This window comes from Saccopteryx bilineata, chromosome 10 (genome assembly GCF_036850765.1).
Source record: "Saccopteryx bilineata isolate mSacBil1 chromosome 10, mSacBil1_pri_phased_curated, whole genome shotgun sequence".
Lineage (NCBI taxonomy): Eukaryota > Metazoa > Chordata > Mammalia > Chiroptera > Emballonuridae > Saccopteryx > Saccopteryx bilineata.
The window spans coordinates 14546313-14566548 of NC_089499.1; the positions used below are offsets into that span (position 1 = coordinate 14546313).

Consider the following 20236-nt stretch of genomic DNA (forward strand, 5'->3'; position numbering starts at 1 on the left):
TGGTCCCAGGAATTTCTGCTCTATTCATCCCTGGGCCCAAATGAAGAAAGGAGAAACCTAGTTGCCTAAGTATTTAAAATCTGGTCAGGCTGACATAATTGCTGTTTCAAGAATATCATGTCCGTATGAATAAACGAAAGACAAATACTCTGCAAAATTAAAGCTGAGAAATTCCTCTCTCTGAGGAGCTGTACAAACTGTCCTTTTAGACTTTGAAATCACGGAAGAGAAATCAGTTCTGTGGGTCTCCCTCAGTTGCTTTACGCCCCTATGTTAAAACTAGAAGTGATGTGTTCTGTTCTTCTGTCCTTGGGCTTCACTGGGTTTGCTCCATGGCCCTGCAGTTGGTAGAGTGGTCCCCTCTGCCTAGTGGATAAAAATAGTTGGTTTTTGTTTGTTGGTTTGTTTGGTATCAAATATCCCCCAAGGAGAAAGAGGCAGGTCTATACTTTCTTAAAACTTTCAGGTGACAGGTATGCCCATCAGGCTGTGTGCCTGTCAAGTGTTGGAGTCCAACTATTCTCAGAGCACCGAGAATCCCAACCCATTCTCAGCATCGACGGCAACCTCACTATTCACTCACACAGCATAGCACCTTCCCCAGAGTCCACTTGATCCTAAGACTGGTCTTCACCGAGCAGAGGGAAGGCTTGGCCTCCTGCCCATCTCACTCACTGCAGAAAGCCTGGGACACATCGGTAAGCCTGCAACTCAACATGCTCTAATCACGGTCTCTGTGCTCTAGGCCCTGTCTGTGCAGCTCCCCACCTGGACGAGACCATCCATAGGGGCAGAGCCTGACTCTGCAAGACCACCATGATCTAATCCACTCCTGTGCACCAACATGGGCTCAGTGCCTTGTAGTCGAAGGAATGAAGGCATTTAAGTCCTAATGTTATCTGGCCACGTGACTTCAGAGCACCAATGAAAGACTTGAAATGCTCACTGTAGAGCTATCATATTCGCACACAAAGGTTAAAAATCAACACTGCTTCCTAGGATGGGCCTCACTCTCACTCTCTGAATGTTTTTCCCCTTCACACTGAGCCAACATCTGGAAGACACATGGAGAAAGGTAATTAAATTATCTTTAACAAAAAAATTACTAACCAGGAAAAGGAGAATAAGCAAGGATCATGCTTCCAGAATTTTTCTCAGGCTTCTGGATAATCTTTTCAATCTAAAAACTGTATTTGTCTTGCATTTTAATTTCAACCAGAGAATCATGTGGTTAAAACAAAAATAACGACCCCCCTCTGCCTTACACCTCCCTGCTTTATCGAGTCCTGCTCCCCAGGGGCAACCACTATTACCCATGTTCACTTAATGTTTCTTATGAAGATTATTTCCACATCGCTAAAAAATATACTGACCCTACCACTTCTTGATGTCAGATTGAGACATTACTTAACAGAATTTCCACTATGACAGCCAAGAATTTATCTCCCTTACACAGTGGCCCCCTCCCATCCTCCTTCCTAATTTTAATAGGCAAATCATTATTCTTAGCTTCTCTGCTACAGTGATTCTTAGATATCAGCTGCATCAGAATCACCTGGTCAGGCCCTGGCCAGTGGCTCAGTGGATAGAGCATCAGCCCAGTGTATGGACATCCTAGATTTGATTCCTGGGCAGGGCACACAGGAAAAGTGTGACCTTCTGCTTCTCTCCCCCTTTCCTTCCCTCTTCTCCCTCTCTTCCCCTCCCACAGCCAGTGGCTTGATTGATTCGAGCATGGCCTCGGACACTGAGGATAATGTGACAGCCTCAGGTGCTAAAAATAGCTCAGTACTCAAGCACTGGCCCCAGATGGGGTTGCCAGGTAGATTCTGGTGGGGGCTCATGAGGGAGTCTGCATCACTATCTGCCCTCTTCTCATCTTAAAAAAAGAATCACCTGGTCAGCTTGTCATAACACAGACTGTTAGAATACACACCCCAGGAACATCTAATTCAATGGGTCTAGGTTGGGACCTGAGAATTTTCCTTTCTCATAAGATCTCAAGAGAGGCTGATGCTGCTGATTCAACAACCACATTTTAAGCAGCACTGCTCTACTGGTGATCTCTGCAATTTTAAATAACAAACAACTCCTTCTTGTTTCATCAAGTTTTATAGTATCTCCTGGCTCAGCAATTTAAAAGATTAAGATACTGAGAGAACTTCTGAAGTTCTATTTTTGCCTCCGAACAGTCAAATTTAATGACATTTACATTTTATTGATTGTAAATATTGAAAACCAGGAAAAAATGCTAATGATATTATGGCTACATGATTACTGTTCACAGTAGAGTCAATAAAAGTGTCCTCTTCCACAGGTCCTCTCCACGAGTACTCGACTTTGACTTCTGGGAGTAAAGCTCCTAAAACTCTCAAAGCTAAATTCCTAGAAAACTCAGCTTTTACTTAAGAGAGAATATTTCTAGTATCAAGATCCTTCTCTTTGTACTCTTAGTGCATAAAATCCCACCATATTTTAATGTGTTTTATATTTGAACTGTGACATATCGAACAATCTTTCTACTCCCCCCCCCCCCCGGGAGTTTTTGATTGCCTCTTTTTTTATCTATAGAAAAAATATATTTCATTAACACTGTATCCTGAATATTTGCTACATTCTTGTCATTCTGTCTATTGCTGGCTTCATTCTTCTCAAAGTTCAATGATACCCCCCCACACACACACACACCCCTGTTCTAAATTGATCAACTGTTTTTTTAGACTTGTTGCACAGCTGTAATCCTGCATTTCTCGTCATTGGACTCCTGGGAGTTGGTTGCACAGTTTCTTGTATCCCTGCTCCTTTCTTGTATCCCTGCTCCTTCTGGTTGTCTCCCTTGTCTTGTTAGAGCCCATCTCTGGTCATTTCCTTGGAGGAGTTATTAGGGAAGCAAACTTTCTGGTTCCTTGCTTGTCTGACCTCATACTTGGACTATTAGGCATGTATAGATTTCTAGTTGTAAAATCACTTTCTTTCAGAACTTTGAAGCCTTTATTTCACTATCTACTAGCTTCCAATCTTACTCATAAAGAGTCTAATGAACTACCTGGTATGACTAACCCTGCTGTCAGCTGAAATATATCCCCAGCGTCATCATCCTGTCCTCCCTTCCTGGAAGCACTTACAATTCTCCTTAAGTCTTAGGAGTAGTGACATTTCAAAATGATGTGTCTAGGATACTTTTGGTTTGTCTTGCTTGTCAGTGGGCCCTTTAAATTAAAAAAAACTCTTTAACACGGGAAATTTTTATTCCATTATCTCTCTTATAATTTCTTCTTCATTTCCTCTGTTTACTTTTCCACACATTTTAATTACTTGGATATAGGACCACGCAAATTGGTCCTTTACTCTTTTTTCTATTTATTTTATTTTATTTTATTTATTTATTTATTTATTTTTTGGATTTTTCTGAAGCTGGAAACGGGGAGGCAGTCAGACTCCTGCATGTGCCTGACCGGGATCCACCCGGCACGCCCACCAGGGGGCGATGCTCTGCCCATCTGGGGCATTGCTCTGTTGCAACCAAAGCCACTCTAGCGCCTGGGGCAGCGGCCAAGGAGCCATTCTCAGCGCCTGGGCCATCTTTTGCTCCAATGGAGCCTCGGCTGCGGGAGGGGAAGAGAGAGACAGAGAGGAAGGAGAGGGGAAGGGGTGGAGAAGCAGATGGGTGCCTCTCCTGTGTGCTCTGGCCGGGAATCGAACCTGGGACCTCCACACACCAGGCCGACGCTCTACAACTGAGCCAACCGGCCAGGGCCTCTTTTATTTTTTTGCCTCTACTTATAGGGAGATTCTTATCGGTATCTTCTAATCCTTCTACTAAATTTTTGGCTCTGTAACCCTACTATTAATTTTCGAGAATGCTTTTCTTGTTCTCTGATTCCTCCCTTTAAAAATAGATAGACTTTCAACCATTTTATAATGGATGGAATGTACTCTTAAATCTCCTCACATTTATTACATAGAGCTTAAGTTGGTTTTAAATTTTTTATAATTGCTTCTATTCCCTGAATAGTTTGTTTCCCTCCAGTGAGTTCTTCAGTAGGTTTATTTATTTATTTTCTTCATGTACCACATTTCCCCCTCATCTCAGGTCCCCTTGGTTGGTCACTTGTATTCAAGGATAGGTAAAGGGGCTGATCTGGAGACCCACAGGGGTGTCTGGGTAGACGGTGGGAGCAGAAGCTGGCACTTGCATGTGGAGAAATACCGGAAGTAGGGCTTTCCTCCGGAACCATCCTACCCACACTATCTCTCAAGCAATGTATTCAGTTCTTGGGAGAAGACGATGTCTGGTTGCTTGCTGTTCTGCATGCCTGAAGCATGCAGGGGTAGAGGAAGAGGTGGGAAGTCAACTCCTCCACATACCAACCTTCACTTAACACCCCTTCTTCCCCGTTTTCAGCCCCATGTCACCCTCTGTCACTGCTGGCTTGGTCGTGGCTGCGGCCTCTCTGGACCCATGGGTAGACAGGCACCCAGTCTTTCTGCGTACAGTGCAAGGCTACCCATCAAGACTCTTCCATCGCCTTTGCTCAAGCCAGAAAATGACCGGCCTCTCTCACTGGTGCCCCCTCCCCAGTCCTCACCTTCCTGTTCTGATGTACTCGTTTATACTCATTTCTAATGGGGGTCTCAGGAAGCACAGACATAAATATTCATGCTCCGCCAACCATCGTGAACCAGAAGAGACTGAGAATAACATTTTCATACTGATCTGTCTCTGCATCCCTGGCTTTGATTAGGATACTTGACTCTGAAATTGTCAGCACAGGCTGTGAGATGCTCTTCACTTAAGAAGGCCTCCTCTGGGCCGCTAATGGACCTGGAGAAAGGCGAGTCGGGTTCACGGTGAAAGGTACGCCGAGGGTTGCAAGATGCTGAGCAGTAGTCAGTTACCTCACTGGGGTCACCTCACAGACATAACAAGCACCCAGTACCCTGAAATGATGCCCCTGTGTTTGGACGACTCCCATAACCCAAGTTTAATGGGCCAACAGGTGCACCTTAGACAGCAGAGTAGGACTAGGGCCAGGGCACTAGTGACCTAGAAATGGCCACAGTACTGATCTACTGAGTCCCCACCTGATCTCTCTCCTCCACTTCCTGTCGGGAGATGACACCAATCTCCACTCCTCAGCCAAGACGGAAGTCACCAGCTTCCCTCTCTGTCTTGTTTTCCTCTCCTCTCCACCTCTCCTTCTTCACACCTCCCTTTCATACCAACTCCTCCGCTCTGCGCCCCCCACTTGAACCCCCATGTCCTTGGGTCTCGGCCCTCACTCCCCCAGAGCCTGCTTCAAGTATCGGTGGCCAGCAGGACACACCGGGCACTCCCAAGTACACGTGTTTTGAGCGAGGTTCATGTCTGAATTCAGACTAAGCATCCACGAAGGCAGTGTTGCCAGCAGGCTGTGTGTGTGGGTAGCAGGCACCCACAGCCCTGCCCAGGGCTGCCCCTCCCCCGAGCCGGTGTGAGTGAAGGAGTCACATCTGCCTCCTTCTCCAGAGATCCATCCTCAGCTGAAGGGTTCTCCTCCAAGGGGGTTACACTCCGCTACCACCCCACAGCCAGCCAATGGCTGACTACTATGGGGTACCAAAACTCTGCTACCACCCCCCAGCCAGCCAATGGCTGACTACTATGGGGTACCAAAACTCTGCTACCACCCCACTGCCAGCCAATGGCTGACTACTATGGGGTATCAAAACTCCGCTGCCACCCCACAGCCAGCCAATGGCTGACTACTATGGGGTACCAAAACTCTGCCTCCACCCCACAGCCAGCCAATGGCTGACTACTATGGGGTACCAACACTCCGCTGCCACCCCACAGCCAGCCAATGGCTGACTACTATGGGGTACCAAAACTCTGTTACCACCCCACAGCCAGCCAATGGCTGACTACTATGGGGTACCAACACTCCGCTACCACCCCACAGCCAGCCAATGGCTGACTACTATGGGGTACCAACACTCCGCTGCCACCCCACAGCCAGCCAATGGCTGACTACTATGGGGTACCAAAACTCCGCTGCCACCCCACAGCCAGCCAATGGCTGACTACTATGGGGTACCAAAACTCCGCTGCCACCCCACAGCCAGCCAATGGCTGACTACTATGGGGTACCAACACTCTGCTACCACCCCACAGCCAGCCAATGGCTGACTACTATGGGGTTCCAAAGGCCGGCCCCTGACCCTGGCCAAGGACAATTCTGGTGTCGTTTATGCTCCAGAGTTTCCCAGCCCAGGCCAAGGCTAGACTGGAGCTGAGACCACATCTTTCTCAGCCCCTTCCCCTTCCCTCGTTCCCTCACGTGTTTCTCCCGAGACCACAGCCTCGGACCAGGCACTCCCAAATCCCTGTCTCAGCCTCTGGTTCCGGGGGTGCTTACCCAAGACAACAGGGGAGAGACTTTGGGAGAAAATAGGTATGCCTTTGGGGAAGGACAGAAGGAAAGAAAAAAGGGAGGGAGGGGAGGAGGGAGGAGGGAGGGAGGGAGGGAGGGAGGGGAGGAGGGAGGGAGGGAAGCAGGAGAGAGGGGGTAGGAAAAGAAGAAAGAAAGAAAGAGAGAGAGAAAGAGAGAGAAAGAGAGAGAGAGAGAAAGAAAGAAAGAGAAAGAAAGAGAAAGAAAGGGAGAGAGAGAGAGAAAGAAAGAAAGAAAGAAAGAGAAAGAAAGAAAGAAAGAAAGAAAGAAAGAAAGAAAGAAAGATACAGAGAGAGAGAAAAAAAGATAGATACAGAGAGAGAGAGAAAGAAAGAAAGATAGATCACCACTTAATCGAACATCTGGCTGGATATCTTGACCCTGAACACCGCTCTGTGGTTCTGTTTACAACTCTAACCTGCAAAGCGCGGGTCACGGATCTGCGTGTGCCCCGTAAACTCAGAGCAGTCAGAAGAGCCACGGAGCATGGGGCTGGCGGGAGGGGCCGCATTTTGCCCCCACCCTGCACAGGAGTCTGGTTTAGCCGAAAAGACCGTTTTGTCTGAACTTCCCCAGTGTCCTGGATCTGTGGCAATCTTGGGTGTTAAAGAAAGATTTAAAACAGGCTTGGGATCAGAGATTTCCTGCATATTTCCTGATTAACAGTCAGCACTGCACATCTCCAGATGGTTCTGGGCAGACAGACCAGAGATGCTGCACAGGACTGGCTCGCAGGCTCACGCCGGCCTCGTGTGGCCTGCACCCAAGATCACTCAAAAGCTGCTACACACAACGGCATTCCCCACAGTCCGATGAGCGTCGTCGTGTGGGGAGGGGGCCCCTCTGCACTCACAGTGCTCTGGCTTCCAGAGGTACATACCGGGTTTGGGCACTTTTCAATTCAACCACCAATTCTAGCAGGCCAAAGTTCTTCCTTCTGCACCCTATGTGCTCCCCCACCAGTAAAACATTGGTTGAGCACCTACTATGTGCTAAGCTCTGGAAACAGTCTAGGAACAGTGTACAAATTCAGGGGCCAAGTAGTCAGTTTATGATCTCAAAGGGATGGTAACTTCCGAATGGCTTGAGAATAGCCTCAATGTGTTTAAACCATGGGGTTGTTACAAGCAACACTCAAAATCGTAAATTTTATCATTCTGTAGAGCAGGAAAGGGAGACTTAGAGAGGAGGTGTGCTCTGGCCTTCGTCCCCAAGGCAGCCGGGGCCGTCGTGAGTCCTGCGACATATACCTTCCCCCTTCGGTCCCAGTTGTGGGCTCTAAGGTTCTGACCTGGTTCTTCTGGGCAATCTTTTGTCCCTTCTTCCAGCGGAGCACCGGTGTCAGAGCCGGCAGTTCCCTCTCCTCCTCTCCGGTCACATGCTCACCCAGGCTGTAGGCGGCTTCGAACACGATCGGGCTGATGACGTCCTGTACCCTCCGCTGCAACAACAAACAACAAGCATGCGCGTGAACGAACGGCTGGTGCTGGCTGACGTTCGTGGCGCATCTCACGGTTCACAGAGACCTTCCACATGAACTACCCCGGTGAGGTAGGATTTTATTATGTTCATATTTTCGATGAGGTAACCGAGGTGGAGAACAATTAAGGTCCTGTCCAAGGTCACTCTGCTAATGAGCTGGGAGGGGGGGGGCTCCTCTACTCTACCTTGCACGGTGCTAAATCATCTTCTCTTTAGCATATGGAAGACATTACCTTACTCATCTTCCAAATATTCTTATAAGCTCGTTGGCGGGCAGGAGAGCATGTGCGCGCACCCTGCAGTGCTAACCCTTCCCATTCGTGCTGTTTGGATGATCAAAGCTCTTCTGCGTTGAGATCAATATGGATTTTGTGTTAGCAAAGGGCACTGAGGGGGGCCCCCGGCGTCTTCCCAGAGCCAGTCATCAACGGAGCTGGAATAAAAGTCTGACTTCTGGCCCTGTGTTCTTTCTCCTGGAACCCAAGGACTTTAAAACCCACGGGAGCGATATAGGTTGATAGGAACGTCAGGAAAGCAGGGGAGGGGAGGAGAAGAGAGCAAGCATACAGAGAATGCCCGCGAGATGCCAAGGACAGTGCTAGGTGTTCGAGACTGAGATCGGCAGTTCGCCCAAACCCTGGGGGCCGGGCTTGTTCTCCTCCGCGGGACAGTAAAAGGAAAACCAAGACACAAGGCTAAGTGCCCCAGGGCACAAGGCTAAGAGGGAGTTTGAACGGACCCTGGAGTTCTTGGCCTTTCTGTACAAGGTGTGTCCTGTGTCCCAAGACTGTGGGCACGCCAGGCTCACAAGTTAAAAGAGTCCGAGGGGAAGTGGAGGGCAGGTGGCCCCTACATCCTAGGCCGGGCTGCTCTGTGGGAGAAGAGCACCTCCGGAGAAGAGGTACCAGTGACCCACATCCCCACTTGCTCTGTCGCAGGAGAGCTGGGGGTTAGGGAGGGAGGGAGCCAGCCAGAAAGCAGGAGTGGCCCAGTCAGGGCGTGAGAGAAGCCGGATGGGTTGGCAGAGGCCAACCACTGGGACAAGGACTTCGAACTACTGTGTGTGTGAAGTGTGGAGCAGATCAGAGCTATGTTGTTCAGAATGACAGGAAGTTCAAAAAGTTTCCGGGAGGCACACAGTGAGGAGTTTGCTCCCACCCTTCCTGACATGCAGAGCCCCTCTGCTAGGCAAACAAGCATGCCAGGTTTGGGGTGTTCACCCAGCCCAAGCACACAGAGGTCACCTGGTGGCTCACGATGCGCTGAGCTGTGCTCTCCTAGCTGAGCACGTACCTTGGAGATGGCTCCCTGTCAGGACCAGCTCCTTTTTACTTTTATCGATTTTTCAAGATAGCAAGAGACAGGAACATCGATCTGTTCCTGTATGTGCCCTGACTGGCGATTAAACTGGACACCTCTGTGCTTTGCAGCAACACTCGAACCAATCAAACTATCCAGCCAGGGCAAAACCAGCATCTTTTTAACACAGCATGTTACGAGGATGTCCTTACCTACCGACATCTGGACTCAACGCTGCTTTGACAAGCAGACGGGTGCCAGCCTATTCACTAACTAGAGCCGCATCCTCCAGGACAGGTTCTTGGGCCCTCACAGGAAGGAGGTAAATAAAAAGGTCTACGATCAACTAAGCTGGGGAGGGGGAAGAACATGAGGTCAAACAAAGTGAAAGAGGGTCTTTGTTGCTTTGTTTGTTGTTTCTGTTTCTACTGCAATGGGGTCTGAGCAAGCGTAGGTTGGTCCCAAGCTTACTGGGTCATGGAACCCTGTGGCTCCTCAGAGCTCCTCGGGGCACACATGATGAGTAGAGCACACTCAAAGAACCTGGAGGGCCCAGCAGAACCCAGCAGAACCCTCCAGCAGCTCCAGAAAGGAGATGGGGTCAGAGCCAGCGTGGTGGGAGGGGCAGACAGAGGCGGCCAGGCCGGTGACTCCTGAGCTGTGCGGCATGGGGGACAGGCCGAAGGGACACAGATAATTCCAGGGTGACCAGATCACATATGTTTGTGTTCAGAAAAGCAGTTATTCAGCAAAATGAAACGCTGGACCTCTCCAGGGCAGTGAAGGGGAGCCTTGCCTAAACTGGCTTCCAAAAAATGCTCAGGAACTTCAGATTTCAGGAACAGATCTTTAATTCCCGTGTCTTTTGCGGGAGCAAAACCCACACCTGGGGCCCAGATCCCCTTTCCCTGCTGACTCGGCTAAGCAGAATTTAACAAATAACAGGTAAGTGCAACTTCCATGTTTTTACAAGTAAATGCTACAGGGTTTCTTTAAGGCTATTTTAAGCGTTTGTATTTAAATCTTTCATTTTGAAATAAATCAGTTGTGATATTGTTATTCCTGGGGGAGAGGTCGCATACGGGGTAGGGGGGTGGGGACAGAAGTCATTTAACGCTTGCTGGCTACCAAATGTATATTCCCCAGAACTGGGCCAAGGCACGTTCCTGCTTAACCCACAGAACACCTCAGCTGGTAGAGCACTGCTTCTCTTTTATAGATGACGTAAGGGAGGCTCAGGAACGCAAATAACTTGTGCATCATCCTAAAGCTAGTTGTGGTGGAACCTGACTTACCCCTCAGGCCCTGACGCAAGAACAACGTGCCCCGAAATCCCTAGAATACTATTTCAAAATTATTCCTACCGCTGTCGTTCCTCACATCACCCTGAAAAATTACCTGGTTATTTAAGAGGCTACATACAGAAGGGGGTTCGCGTGGGGAACGTGTCTTACGCAAGTAGGAGTGTAAATAAATTAAGAACTAAGAGCCGGGCTTGAAGCAAGGGCCGTTTCTAAGCGCGCAGCGGTCCAAGCCCCGCGGAGGGAAACCCCAGACGTGGCATCGCTTACTGGGGCTGCGTTTTGACATCTAGGCTGTGTTCTGGCGCTGATTGTCTGAACCTGTTTTTAACTGAGTTTGGAAAAAAAAACAGTGTATTACAAGTCCCAGTAGCTCTGGGCAGAAGGGTTCCAAACCACACGGCACCCGTGGGTGGAGGCGGAGGAGAGGCAGCGATGGAAAAGGAGCCAACACCCCGCAGGACGGCCCCGCCTTCCCACACGGTTTCGTCCCCGGCTACAAAGGGAAGCTGCTGCAGTGGCAACATTTAGTGGTTTCCTTCTCCTTTCTGGAAGGGCAGCTTCCCTCGGCTCCACACTGCAATTAAGTGGAGGAACTCCGGAGGGGAGAGAAGGAGGCTTACGGTTCTGGCACCGACCATAATTGCTGACATTTTACTGCTGGGGAAAAAAAAATAATAAAAACAAAAACATCACCACTACAAACCAAAGCTTCTAACGTTGTACACACACTTATCCCCGACAGGCTCCAAGGCAACAAGGGACGTTATCCGGCTGGAGATCGACGGGAGTCTCCTGCTTTGCGCACTGGAAGGAGGCCTCCCGGAGAAGAACACCCAGACCGGGGGCGGAATCCGCAGAGGCTGAGGTTTTATAGGGGACTTAACATGGGCTCAAATGGAAGTTTATTGGGTGCTTACTTTACGCCGGGCAATGTGCTGGGCCCGAGGGACGCTGAGATGAAAGTCTTTCACGGGAAACAGGCAAGCAGTGACGATCTAGTGCCATAAGCCCAAAGGAATGACAGAGGCGATTTGGGGGACACAGATGAGGGATAACTGATTTGGCAGGCTTCCCAGAGGAGGTGTCCTGGGCTCTGTCACAGGACAGGAGGATATTAGAGAGCAGGTGGGAGGCATAGGGGGTGTAGTAGGTTGGAAGCGGCACGGGGTACCCAGTGGATTGCATGTGATTGTCAAAGGTGTGAAAGTTGGGCTTACAGGCAGGAGTGAGGGGAGAGGAGGCTGAAGCAGAGGCCAGATTTCAAGGGGACTTACAGGTTAGGGTGACTTTATCCTAAAATCTAGGGCAGTGGTTCTCAACCTGTGGGTCATGACCCCGGAGGGGGTCGAACGACCAAAACACAGGGGTCGCCTAAAGCTGACCCCCGCTGGGGTTGCGACCCACAGGTTGAGAACCGCTGATCTAGGGGAAGCTGGGGTCAGCTGATACTAGAGGCTGTATTACAGAACATCTGTCTGCTTTCTTGGATTGATAGGAGTTGAGGCTAGAGGCAGGGAGGCCAAGGAAGGACACTGCAGGAGTCTCTGTTCTAGAAAGATCCCTCTAGCTATAGCGTGGAAATGGGTTGACAGGGCCAGGCCTAGGGACAAGCAGGCTAGGGTGGCGGCTGCCAGTGGGGTCCAGGGGACAGACTGCGAGGGCCTGAGCCAGGACTCAGCAGTGGGGGCGGAGGAAACAGGAGGGAGGTGAGGGAGACTCAGGAGGAAGACCTGAGAGGAGTTGGTGGCTGGACAGAAAACTGGATATGGGGGGGGTGAGAAAGAGTCATGAAAGAGACACCCCGGTCCAGCCCGGTGAGGGCGTACCCTGGCGCCACTCAGCGTCACGGGGCACCAGGAGCAGTTCCAGCTGTGTGATGAGTTTAGGTGTGGACGTAGGAAGTTTGTTAGAGCACAGAAATCCCCTTCCGGTCTCCAGACTCTAATGTCACAAGAAATGTCCTTGAATATACAGGTATAGGCCTAAAACTCTATGCGTCCTTTTCCCTTTCATAAAAGTCCTCCCTGCCTGACCTGTGGTGGCTCAGTGGACAAAGAGACAACCTGGAACACTGAGGCTGCCAGTTCAAAACCCTGGACTTGCCTGGTCAAAGCACATATGGGAGTTGATGCTTCCTGCTCCTCCCCCTTCTCTCTCTCTCTATCCTCTCTAAAACTGAATAAATAAAAAAAAAGTCCTCCCCTGCTCCAATATGCAGGGTCACCCTTCCCCAGGACCGCTCTATGACTCCTCTGACGATACCACAAGCTGTCCACCCATCGTTCCAGGGACAGGCCTTGCCCTCCTTTGGACCACGCCCTCTTCCTTCCTCAGCTCACCTCTCCTGCAGAGACATTCGCTTGGGGCCCTTGGAGAGCACTCCAGGGCCTCTCCGGGTCTGCAGACAAGAGGGAGGGAGATGCTCAGGGGAACAGGCCTGAGGCACCGCATCCTAAAACCCTAAAACCCCATTCCTCCATGGAGAGCCCTTGGGCTTTCGGGCTTCTCCTCATTAATTATCTTGCTCTGAAAATGAAACAGAAGTAACTCTGACAGGAAGTCAACCAGGCAAGGCCCATGACAGGTAGGGGCCGTTCACGCAAGGGTTTCTACTAGAAGAAGGGACACTGTGCCCAGTTATCCTGGGGCATTGAGGCAGTTGTCACTATCAAAAGCCCCAACGTCTTTTATCTCCTTGCCTTTGTGGGACCAGGGAACTCTTACAGGTGTGTATAAGCATCATCAAACCACAAGACCCCCATCCACCTGGCCAGAGGAAGATCTGCTCTATTTAGGGAGAAACACCCAGGGTAACTAGCTGCCAAGCCTCACTCTTACACCCCTAAATAAGCAGCACCTGAGCACAGGGCACCCCTGACCCGCCACGTGAACTAGAAACCTGCCTCCCAGCCGCATTTCTCCACGAACTGGAGTGTTTTCATCTCCCTGAGCTAACTGGCAACTACAGTGGTAAACGAAATGAAAACAGGAAGGGTTGACCTCACTTTAAATTGGCAAATAACACAGACGGTCAGCAAATAAGCCACTAGCATTAAGCCAGATAATTGGTTTAAGGGAAGAAAAAAAGAAAAGAAAACAACCTCTAAGTGTTTTTTTTTAAAAGAGACCTCAGTATTTCTTTTTCCAAATGTGATTTTTTTTGGGGGGGTCTCTTTCCATCCTGTATCATTTCTCACTACTCCTCAGCTCTCCACACCCAGTTCTCCCACCACGATCACCTTGCTGGCACACCTGAAAAACGAGAACTCTTCCAGAGTGAAACGGCTTTCCCTTTACCTCTATGATCATGATGATCAGCGTGGCGGTTAAAATGCTATAGACGGATTTAAAATGCTCATTAAGCTTGAAGACTTGTTTAGAGCACAGTGAGGATTTTGCATTTCTAGAACTAAGAGAACAACACTGGAGATCTACCCTCCCAGAACAACTAGAAAAGCTGGATACACATACACACACACACACACACACACACACACACACACACACACACACGAGCCAACATCCCACGCCCCCTGGCCGGTTGGCTCAGCGGTAGAGCGTCGGCCTGGCGTGCGGGCGACCCGGGTTCGATTCCCGGCCAGGGCACACAGGAGAAGCGCCCATTTGCTTCTCCACCCCCCTCTTCCTTCCTCTCTGTCTCTCTCTTCCCCTCCCGCAGCCAAGGCTCCATTGGAGCAAAGATGGCCCGGGCGCTGGGGATGGCTCCTTGGCCTCTGCCCCAGGCGCTAGAGTGGCTCTGGTCGCGGCAGAGCGACGCCCGGAGGGGCAGAGCATCGCCCCCTGGTGGGCAGAGCGTGGCCCCTGGTGGGCATGCCGGGTGGATCCCGGTCAGGCTCATGCGGGAGTCTGTCTGACTATCCTCGTTTCCAGCTTCAGAAAAATACAAAAATACAAAAATAAATAAATAAAAATAAAGGTATCAGGGAACTATGAAGACAGCCCGCACTTCAGAGTCTCGGGTCCCAAAGACAAGGAGAGAAGGCCGAGGGGACCCCCAGAGGTGGAGCGGCACGGTCCCCCGAGCTGCTTGCCGATTTGGGAGCAGTGTGGAACGGGAGGCGAGGAGACTGAACTTGACGTGGTGGCTAACAGGCTGAGTTCTCAGGTTTCTGAGCAGTCTCTGGCAGGCTGACGAGCCTGTGAAGACACAACTTAAAGCTCAGGGCTAAGGCTGCCAAGACTTGGCGGCCAAGACCCCAAAGGGAAGGGCAGCCCATGGAGACGGGTCTGACCCTGAGCGCCGCATGCACCCTGGAGACTGTGGGTGCTCCCACCGCAGCCCGGGGACGGGGGACTAGGAAACTGCGCAGAGAAGGCAGGGCCTGGGTGCTGACGAGAGAAGATGGATGCATTTAACTGTCGCCCAGGCACAGCAGAGTGAGAACCAGCGATCCACAAGGTGAATCGGTAGCAAGTCTCCAGATGGAAGCATGGAGAGGAAAAAGCATGGAAATTTCAGAAATAACATTAAGAGACGTACAGGCCACAGTGAAAGGGGTGACGAGCTTGTGATACATCAGAAATAGCATTTATAATATCCAAAATACCTAGCACAGGGACTGGTATACTATGTGAGCAATAAAAGGTGGCTATTATTTTTCCATAATTTTTAAAGTGGCGAGTTTGATCATGAAAATCTGTAAAAAAAAAACCCTGCCCTATCGCAAAATGAACCCTCATTACGAACTGCACATGTCACAAGAACCTACTTCCTATTTTACAAGAGCATGACCTGAGGCCAGTGTGGTTTCATTTAGAGCCCTAGAAATTGAAAAAAACAAAGAAAATTTTAAACTAAAACCGGGGAAGAAAAAACACCTAGAAATAATCTTGTAAAACTTTGTGGAGAGCACAAACGACTCCCATCGTCTTCGCGAGACAGGGTTTGCACGGGGAAGCGACGAAAGCTTTCTCTGGGGATGAGTTGTGCTGCAAACACTGAGCAGATGGAGCTCTGAACAGCTGGGTTCCAACACTTCAAAAATCCTGTCGTGAGAGCAGGAAATAAGCGGCGAGCTAATCAGTGCATCTCGTTTCTGAAAGTTTCGCAACGGGATTAGAGATTTTAATTATGACCACAGATTACTTTCTAGGTAGGACCTTATTATGGAAATGGATATATCGTTATTAGTCTAAAACGTCTGACCCTCGGGCATGCACCGGTTCTCAGGAAGGGCAAGAGAGCCTCAATTACTCTTTAATGGGCACCGTTGCATAAATGAGCTATGAAACTCACGTAACCCCATTGATGCTTCTTCCTCTTCAAAGATAATGTGACATCCAGCCGAGTATCTGGAAAGTGGTTTGCTTTTGTGTTTAAGGATGTATATGTTGTATATGTGTGTGTGTGTGGGGGGTAGGGTTGCTTACATTTACTTATTTCTATGTTTTGTGATTTTTATTTCTTTTTCTCTGACCCATTCCAAAATATGGGAATGGGAGATTAGACCTTTTGACAGTTTGGAAACAATTTTCTATCAGCACACCACATACTTGTATAACTGTACTTTTTGCAGCACTGATACATGTTAATTACATCGGCAATAATTACACGCACCATTTGACAGCTTAATGCAGTGGTTCTCAACCTTTCTAATGCCGTGACCCTGCAATACAGTTCCTCATGTTGCAGTGACCCCAAACCAAAATATAATTTTGGTGGCTACTTCATAACTGTAATTTTGCTACAGTTATGATTCGGAATGTAAATACCTGATATGCATTATGTATTTTCTGATGGCTTTAGGTCGCGACCCACAGGTTGAGAACCGCTGGCTCAATGCCATCGGCTGGAATGGGCTCAACAGGGAGTTTATCTAGTCTACGGATAACCTAGTGCTCCTCCCTTTCTCTCTCAATTCTCTCTTCCCTGCTCCCATCCTCAATGCCCAAAGTGCCTCTGGTAAAAAATATGTGCAGGTGAGTACGGAAAATATGTGTAGGTGAGTTAGTTTCTTACTAACACAGAAGAAAATGCTAAAAATGTAACCCACAAACGGAAATGGCCGGAGGTGCCCAGGCTGGTTTTCCTGCCCCCCTTCTCCCCCTCCCCAGCCTTGTCTCGCCAGCAGTACCGCATGCAGTCAGTGCATTGGCCTCAATCCTCACATAAGGACAGATGCCCTGGGAGCGAACACTGGTCTCTCTCTCTCTGCTGCCACTCAGTGTGGTCTCTGCCTCTTAGCTGAAGGAGAAGTGGAAGAACGGGGCAGGGACCAACGTGGTTAGGCCAGCATTGGAAAACACAGCAGACACCTGACCTGCGCTGGTGCAGTGGATCAAGTGTTGACTTGGAGCGCTGAGGTTGCTGGTTCGAAACCCCAGGCTTGCAAGGGTCAAGGCATATATGGAAAGCAACTGCTCTTTGCTCTTCCCCCTATCCCTTTCTTTCTCTCCTCCCCCACAAAATCAATAAATAAATCAATTTAAAAAAAAAAAAAAGAAAGAAAACGCTGACATGCAAATCCCCTGTCCCTGCAACCTGGCCTATTAACACTACCTTTCAAGGAAGGGGACGCACCTGAGCCAGGTGCGTGTCCCACCTGTGCCTCTGCTCTTGCTATTCCCACGTCTGGGATGCCCTTCTCCCTACGAAACATGAGCCACCTTCCAGGCTCAGCTCCGGGCTGCCCCTTCTATGAGATGTTCCTGAAGGGCGCCGCCCTCCAACTGCAGCCCAGAACCCCAGGGGCCTCAGGGCACCACTGGGCACTTAACTACTGTCTGCCTTTTATTGCTTTCTTTCCTTGATGCTAAGGACTTCCTGGCCTCAAGAACCAGACGATTTCACTCATATGTAAAAGAGAAAGCTGAAAGCAACAAAGAAGAAAAACAGACACAGATAACAGGATGGTGGTTATCAGAGGGCAGGGGGCTGAGAGGGGGAGTCAAGGGTGAAGGGGGTCAAATATATGGTGACAGAAGATCCGACTTTGGCTGGTGGGCACACAAATACAGATCGTGGATCACAGGACTGTACACTTGAAACTTACATAATTTTATTAACCAATGTCACCCCAATAAATTTAAATGTAAAAAGTAAAACTAAGCCCTAGCCAATTATCTCAGTGGTTAGAGTGTCAGCCTGGTTGGCGTATGGACATCCCAGGTTCAACTCCCAGTCAGGGCACACAGGAGAAGTGACCGTCTGCTTCTCTTCCCCTTCTCTCCTTCTTCCCCTCTCGCAGCCAATGGCTCAATTGGTCTGAGTGTCTGCCTCAAGCACTGAGGATAGCTCGGTTGGTTTGAGCATCGGCCCCAGACAGGCCTTACAGGGTAGATTCCAGTCAGGGCATATGCAGGAGTCTGTCTCACTATCTCCCCTCCTCTCACTTAAAAATAGATAGATAGCCTGACTGGGCGGTGGCGCAGTGGATAGAGCATCGGACTGGGAGATGCAGAGGACCCAGGTTCAAGACCCCAAGGTCTCCAGCTTGAGTGCAGGCTCATCTGGTTTGAGCAAAGCTCACCAGCTTGGACCCAAGGTCGCTGGCTCGAGCAAGGGGTTACTCGGTCTGCAAGGCACATGTGAGAAAGCAATCAATGAATAACTAAGGTGTTGCAATAAAAAAAACTAATGATTGGTGCTTCTCATCTCTCCGTTCCTGTCTGTCTGTCCGTCCCTATCTATCCCTCTCTCTGACTCTGTCACTGTAAAAAAAAAAATAGATAGATACATAGATATATAGATAGAAAGAAAGGTAAAAATCAAGTTTCTGAAGCTGGGCTACATCTTAGCATCGAATAATACATTTACAGTGCAAATGTGTCTCATCCTCAGCGCCTGCCTGAAACCGTGTCATTAGTGTTAGCAACGTGGGAAGGGAGAAACTGTGGTGCTGGTCCTGGGGCGAGCTGGCTCACCGGCAGCTCCAGCTGCTGGACCGGATCTCAGCTCTACCTTGACGCCCCTGTCTCATGGACAATACTGAACACACTCTTACGTGGCAGCAGTGGGGTCAGGACACTGCACTCGGGGGAGAGCCTGGGATGACAGCTGTGTGTGTGTGTGGGGGGGGGCGAGAGGTGACTGAGCCTCCCGAGAACGTCACCTGGGCTGCCTCCAGCCAACACTCAGCAGCGGTGTGCCTGTTCCAGGCACCCCGTCAGACAGAGGGAAGCAGCGAGGAGGGATGCAGGCAGGGGGGTGTGGGCACAAAGAGGCAGAGAAGACGCCCATTCTAGCATGAGGGCACCTGATGAGGGAACCGCTCTGACCCGAGTGCGCCAGCAGTGCAGTGCTGAGTCCTTGCAGAGCAGGGGGCCCGGGAAGAAAGCCCGGAAGCTCAGCAGGCGGATGGAGGGATGGAATGAGGGCTGTTGTGTCAGTTGGCGGAGATAATACAGAGGCTGATGGACAACTGCTTGTCTGAGGAAGGAGGGCTAACAGACAAGGTGGAAAGCAAGGACTTCGACATTAGACAGTCCTAGGTCTCAGGGAGTCCCAGCTCTGTCTCTTACAAATCACGTGCCATTGGTCACTTAATATCTTGGAACCTGCTTTCTCAGATGTGAAACAGGTTGACAGGATAGGCCTTGCATGACTGTGGTGAAGATTAGACATGACAGACATCAAGCACCTTGGAGAGCTCCTGGAACCCAGGAAGTTTGCTGCATCCTCATTATCCCCATCATCATCATCACCACCACCACCATCACCACCATCACTACCACCAGCACCACCACGACCACCATCATCACCACCACCGCCATCATCACCACCACCGCCATCATCACCACCACCACCATCATCACCACCACCGCCATCATCATCGCCACCATCACCATCATCACCACCATCATCATCACCACCACCACCATCACCACCACTACCATCACCACCACCACCATCACCACCACCACTACCACCATCATCACCACCACTGCCATCATCATCGCCACCATCACCATCATCGCCACCATCATCACCATCACCACCATGACCACCATCATCACCACCACCATCACCATCACCACCATCATCACCACCACTAGCACCACCACCACCGCCACCATCACCACTACCACCACCATCATCGCCACCACCACCACCATCACCACTACCACCACCATCATCGCCACCACCACCACCATCACCACTACCACCACCACCATCATCACCATCATCGCCACTACCACCACCATGACCACCAGCACCACCACCACCACCACCACCACCATCACCACTACCACCACCATCATCACCACCACCACCATCATCACCACTACCACCACCATGACCACCATCACCACCATCACCACCACCACTGCCACCATCATGGCCATCACTACCACTACCACCATCACCATCATCACCATCATCACCACATCACCACCACCACCTGACAAGGGTCTCTGAGGCAAGATCACAGGGTGAGGGGCAGGAAGGGGCTAGAAGCAGGCCCGAACCAGGTCATAGGACCTCTTAAAGCAGGTGAAGGCCGATTCATTCTGTGGGCAACAGATGCTGTCATGAATTCTTAAAGTCAGCTTTAAGAAAGAAACCCAGAGGTGACCGGAAGGACTGACTGGAGATGGAAAGGGAGGAGAACAGGACCTTGTTGGGGCTGGTGCACCCCTCCCCCAGTGGCATGTCAGCTGCCATCAGCTCCCAACTGCCTCTTGCACAGAAAAGTGTCCCTGGTTGAATGGGAGCCACATCACCCCAGAGGTTTTATGCCCCCTCCATGCCTGCCCACC

At 50.1% G+C, this 20236-nt stretch overlaps 1 protein-coding gene across 1 annotated transcript in view; it reads right to left on the reverse strand.

Annotated features, from left to right (window-relative positions):
- ITGA9 (integrin subunit alpha 9) overlaps nt 1-20236 on the reverse strand; it is a 348465-nt gene that overhangs the window by 155919 nt on the left and 172310 nt on the right. Inside the window, exon 16 of the mRNA XM_066244543.1 lies at nt 7723-7872. Within this exon, the coding sequence (XP_066100640.1) occupies nt 7723-7872 (150 nt within the window). The remainder of the gene's footprint in view (nt 1-7722; nt 7873-20236) is intronic.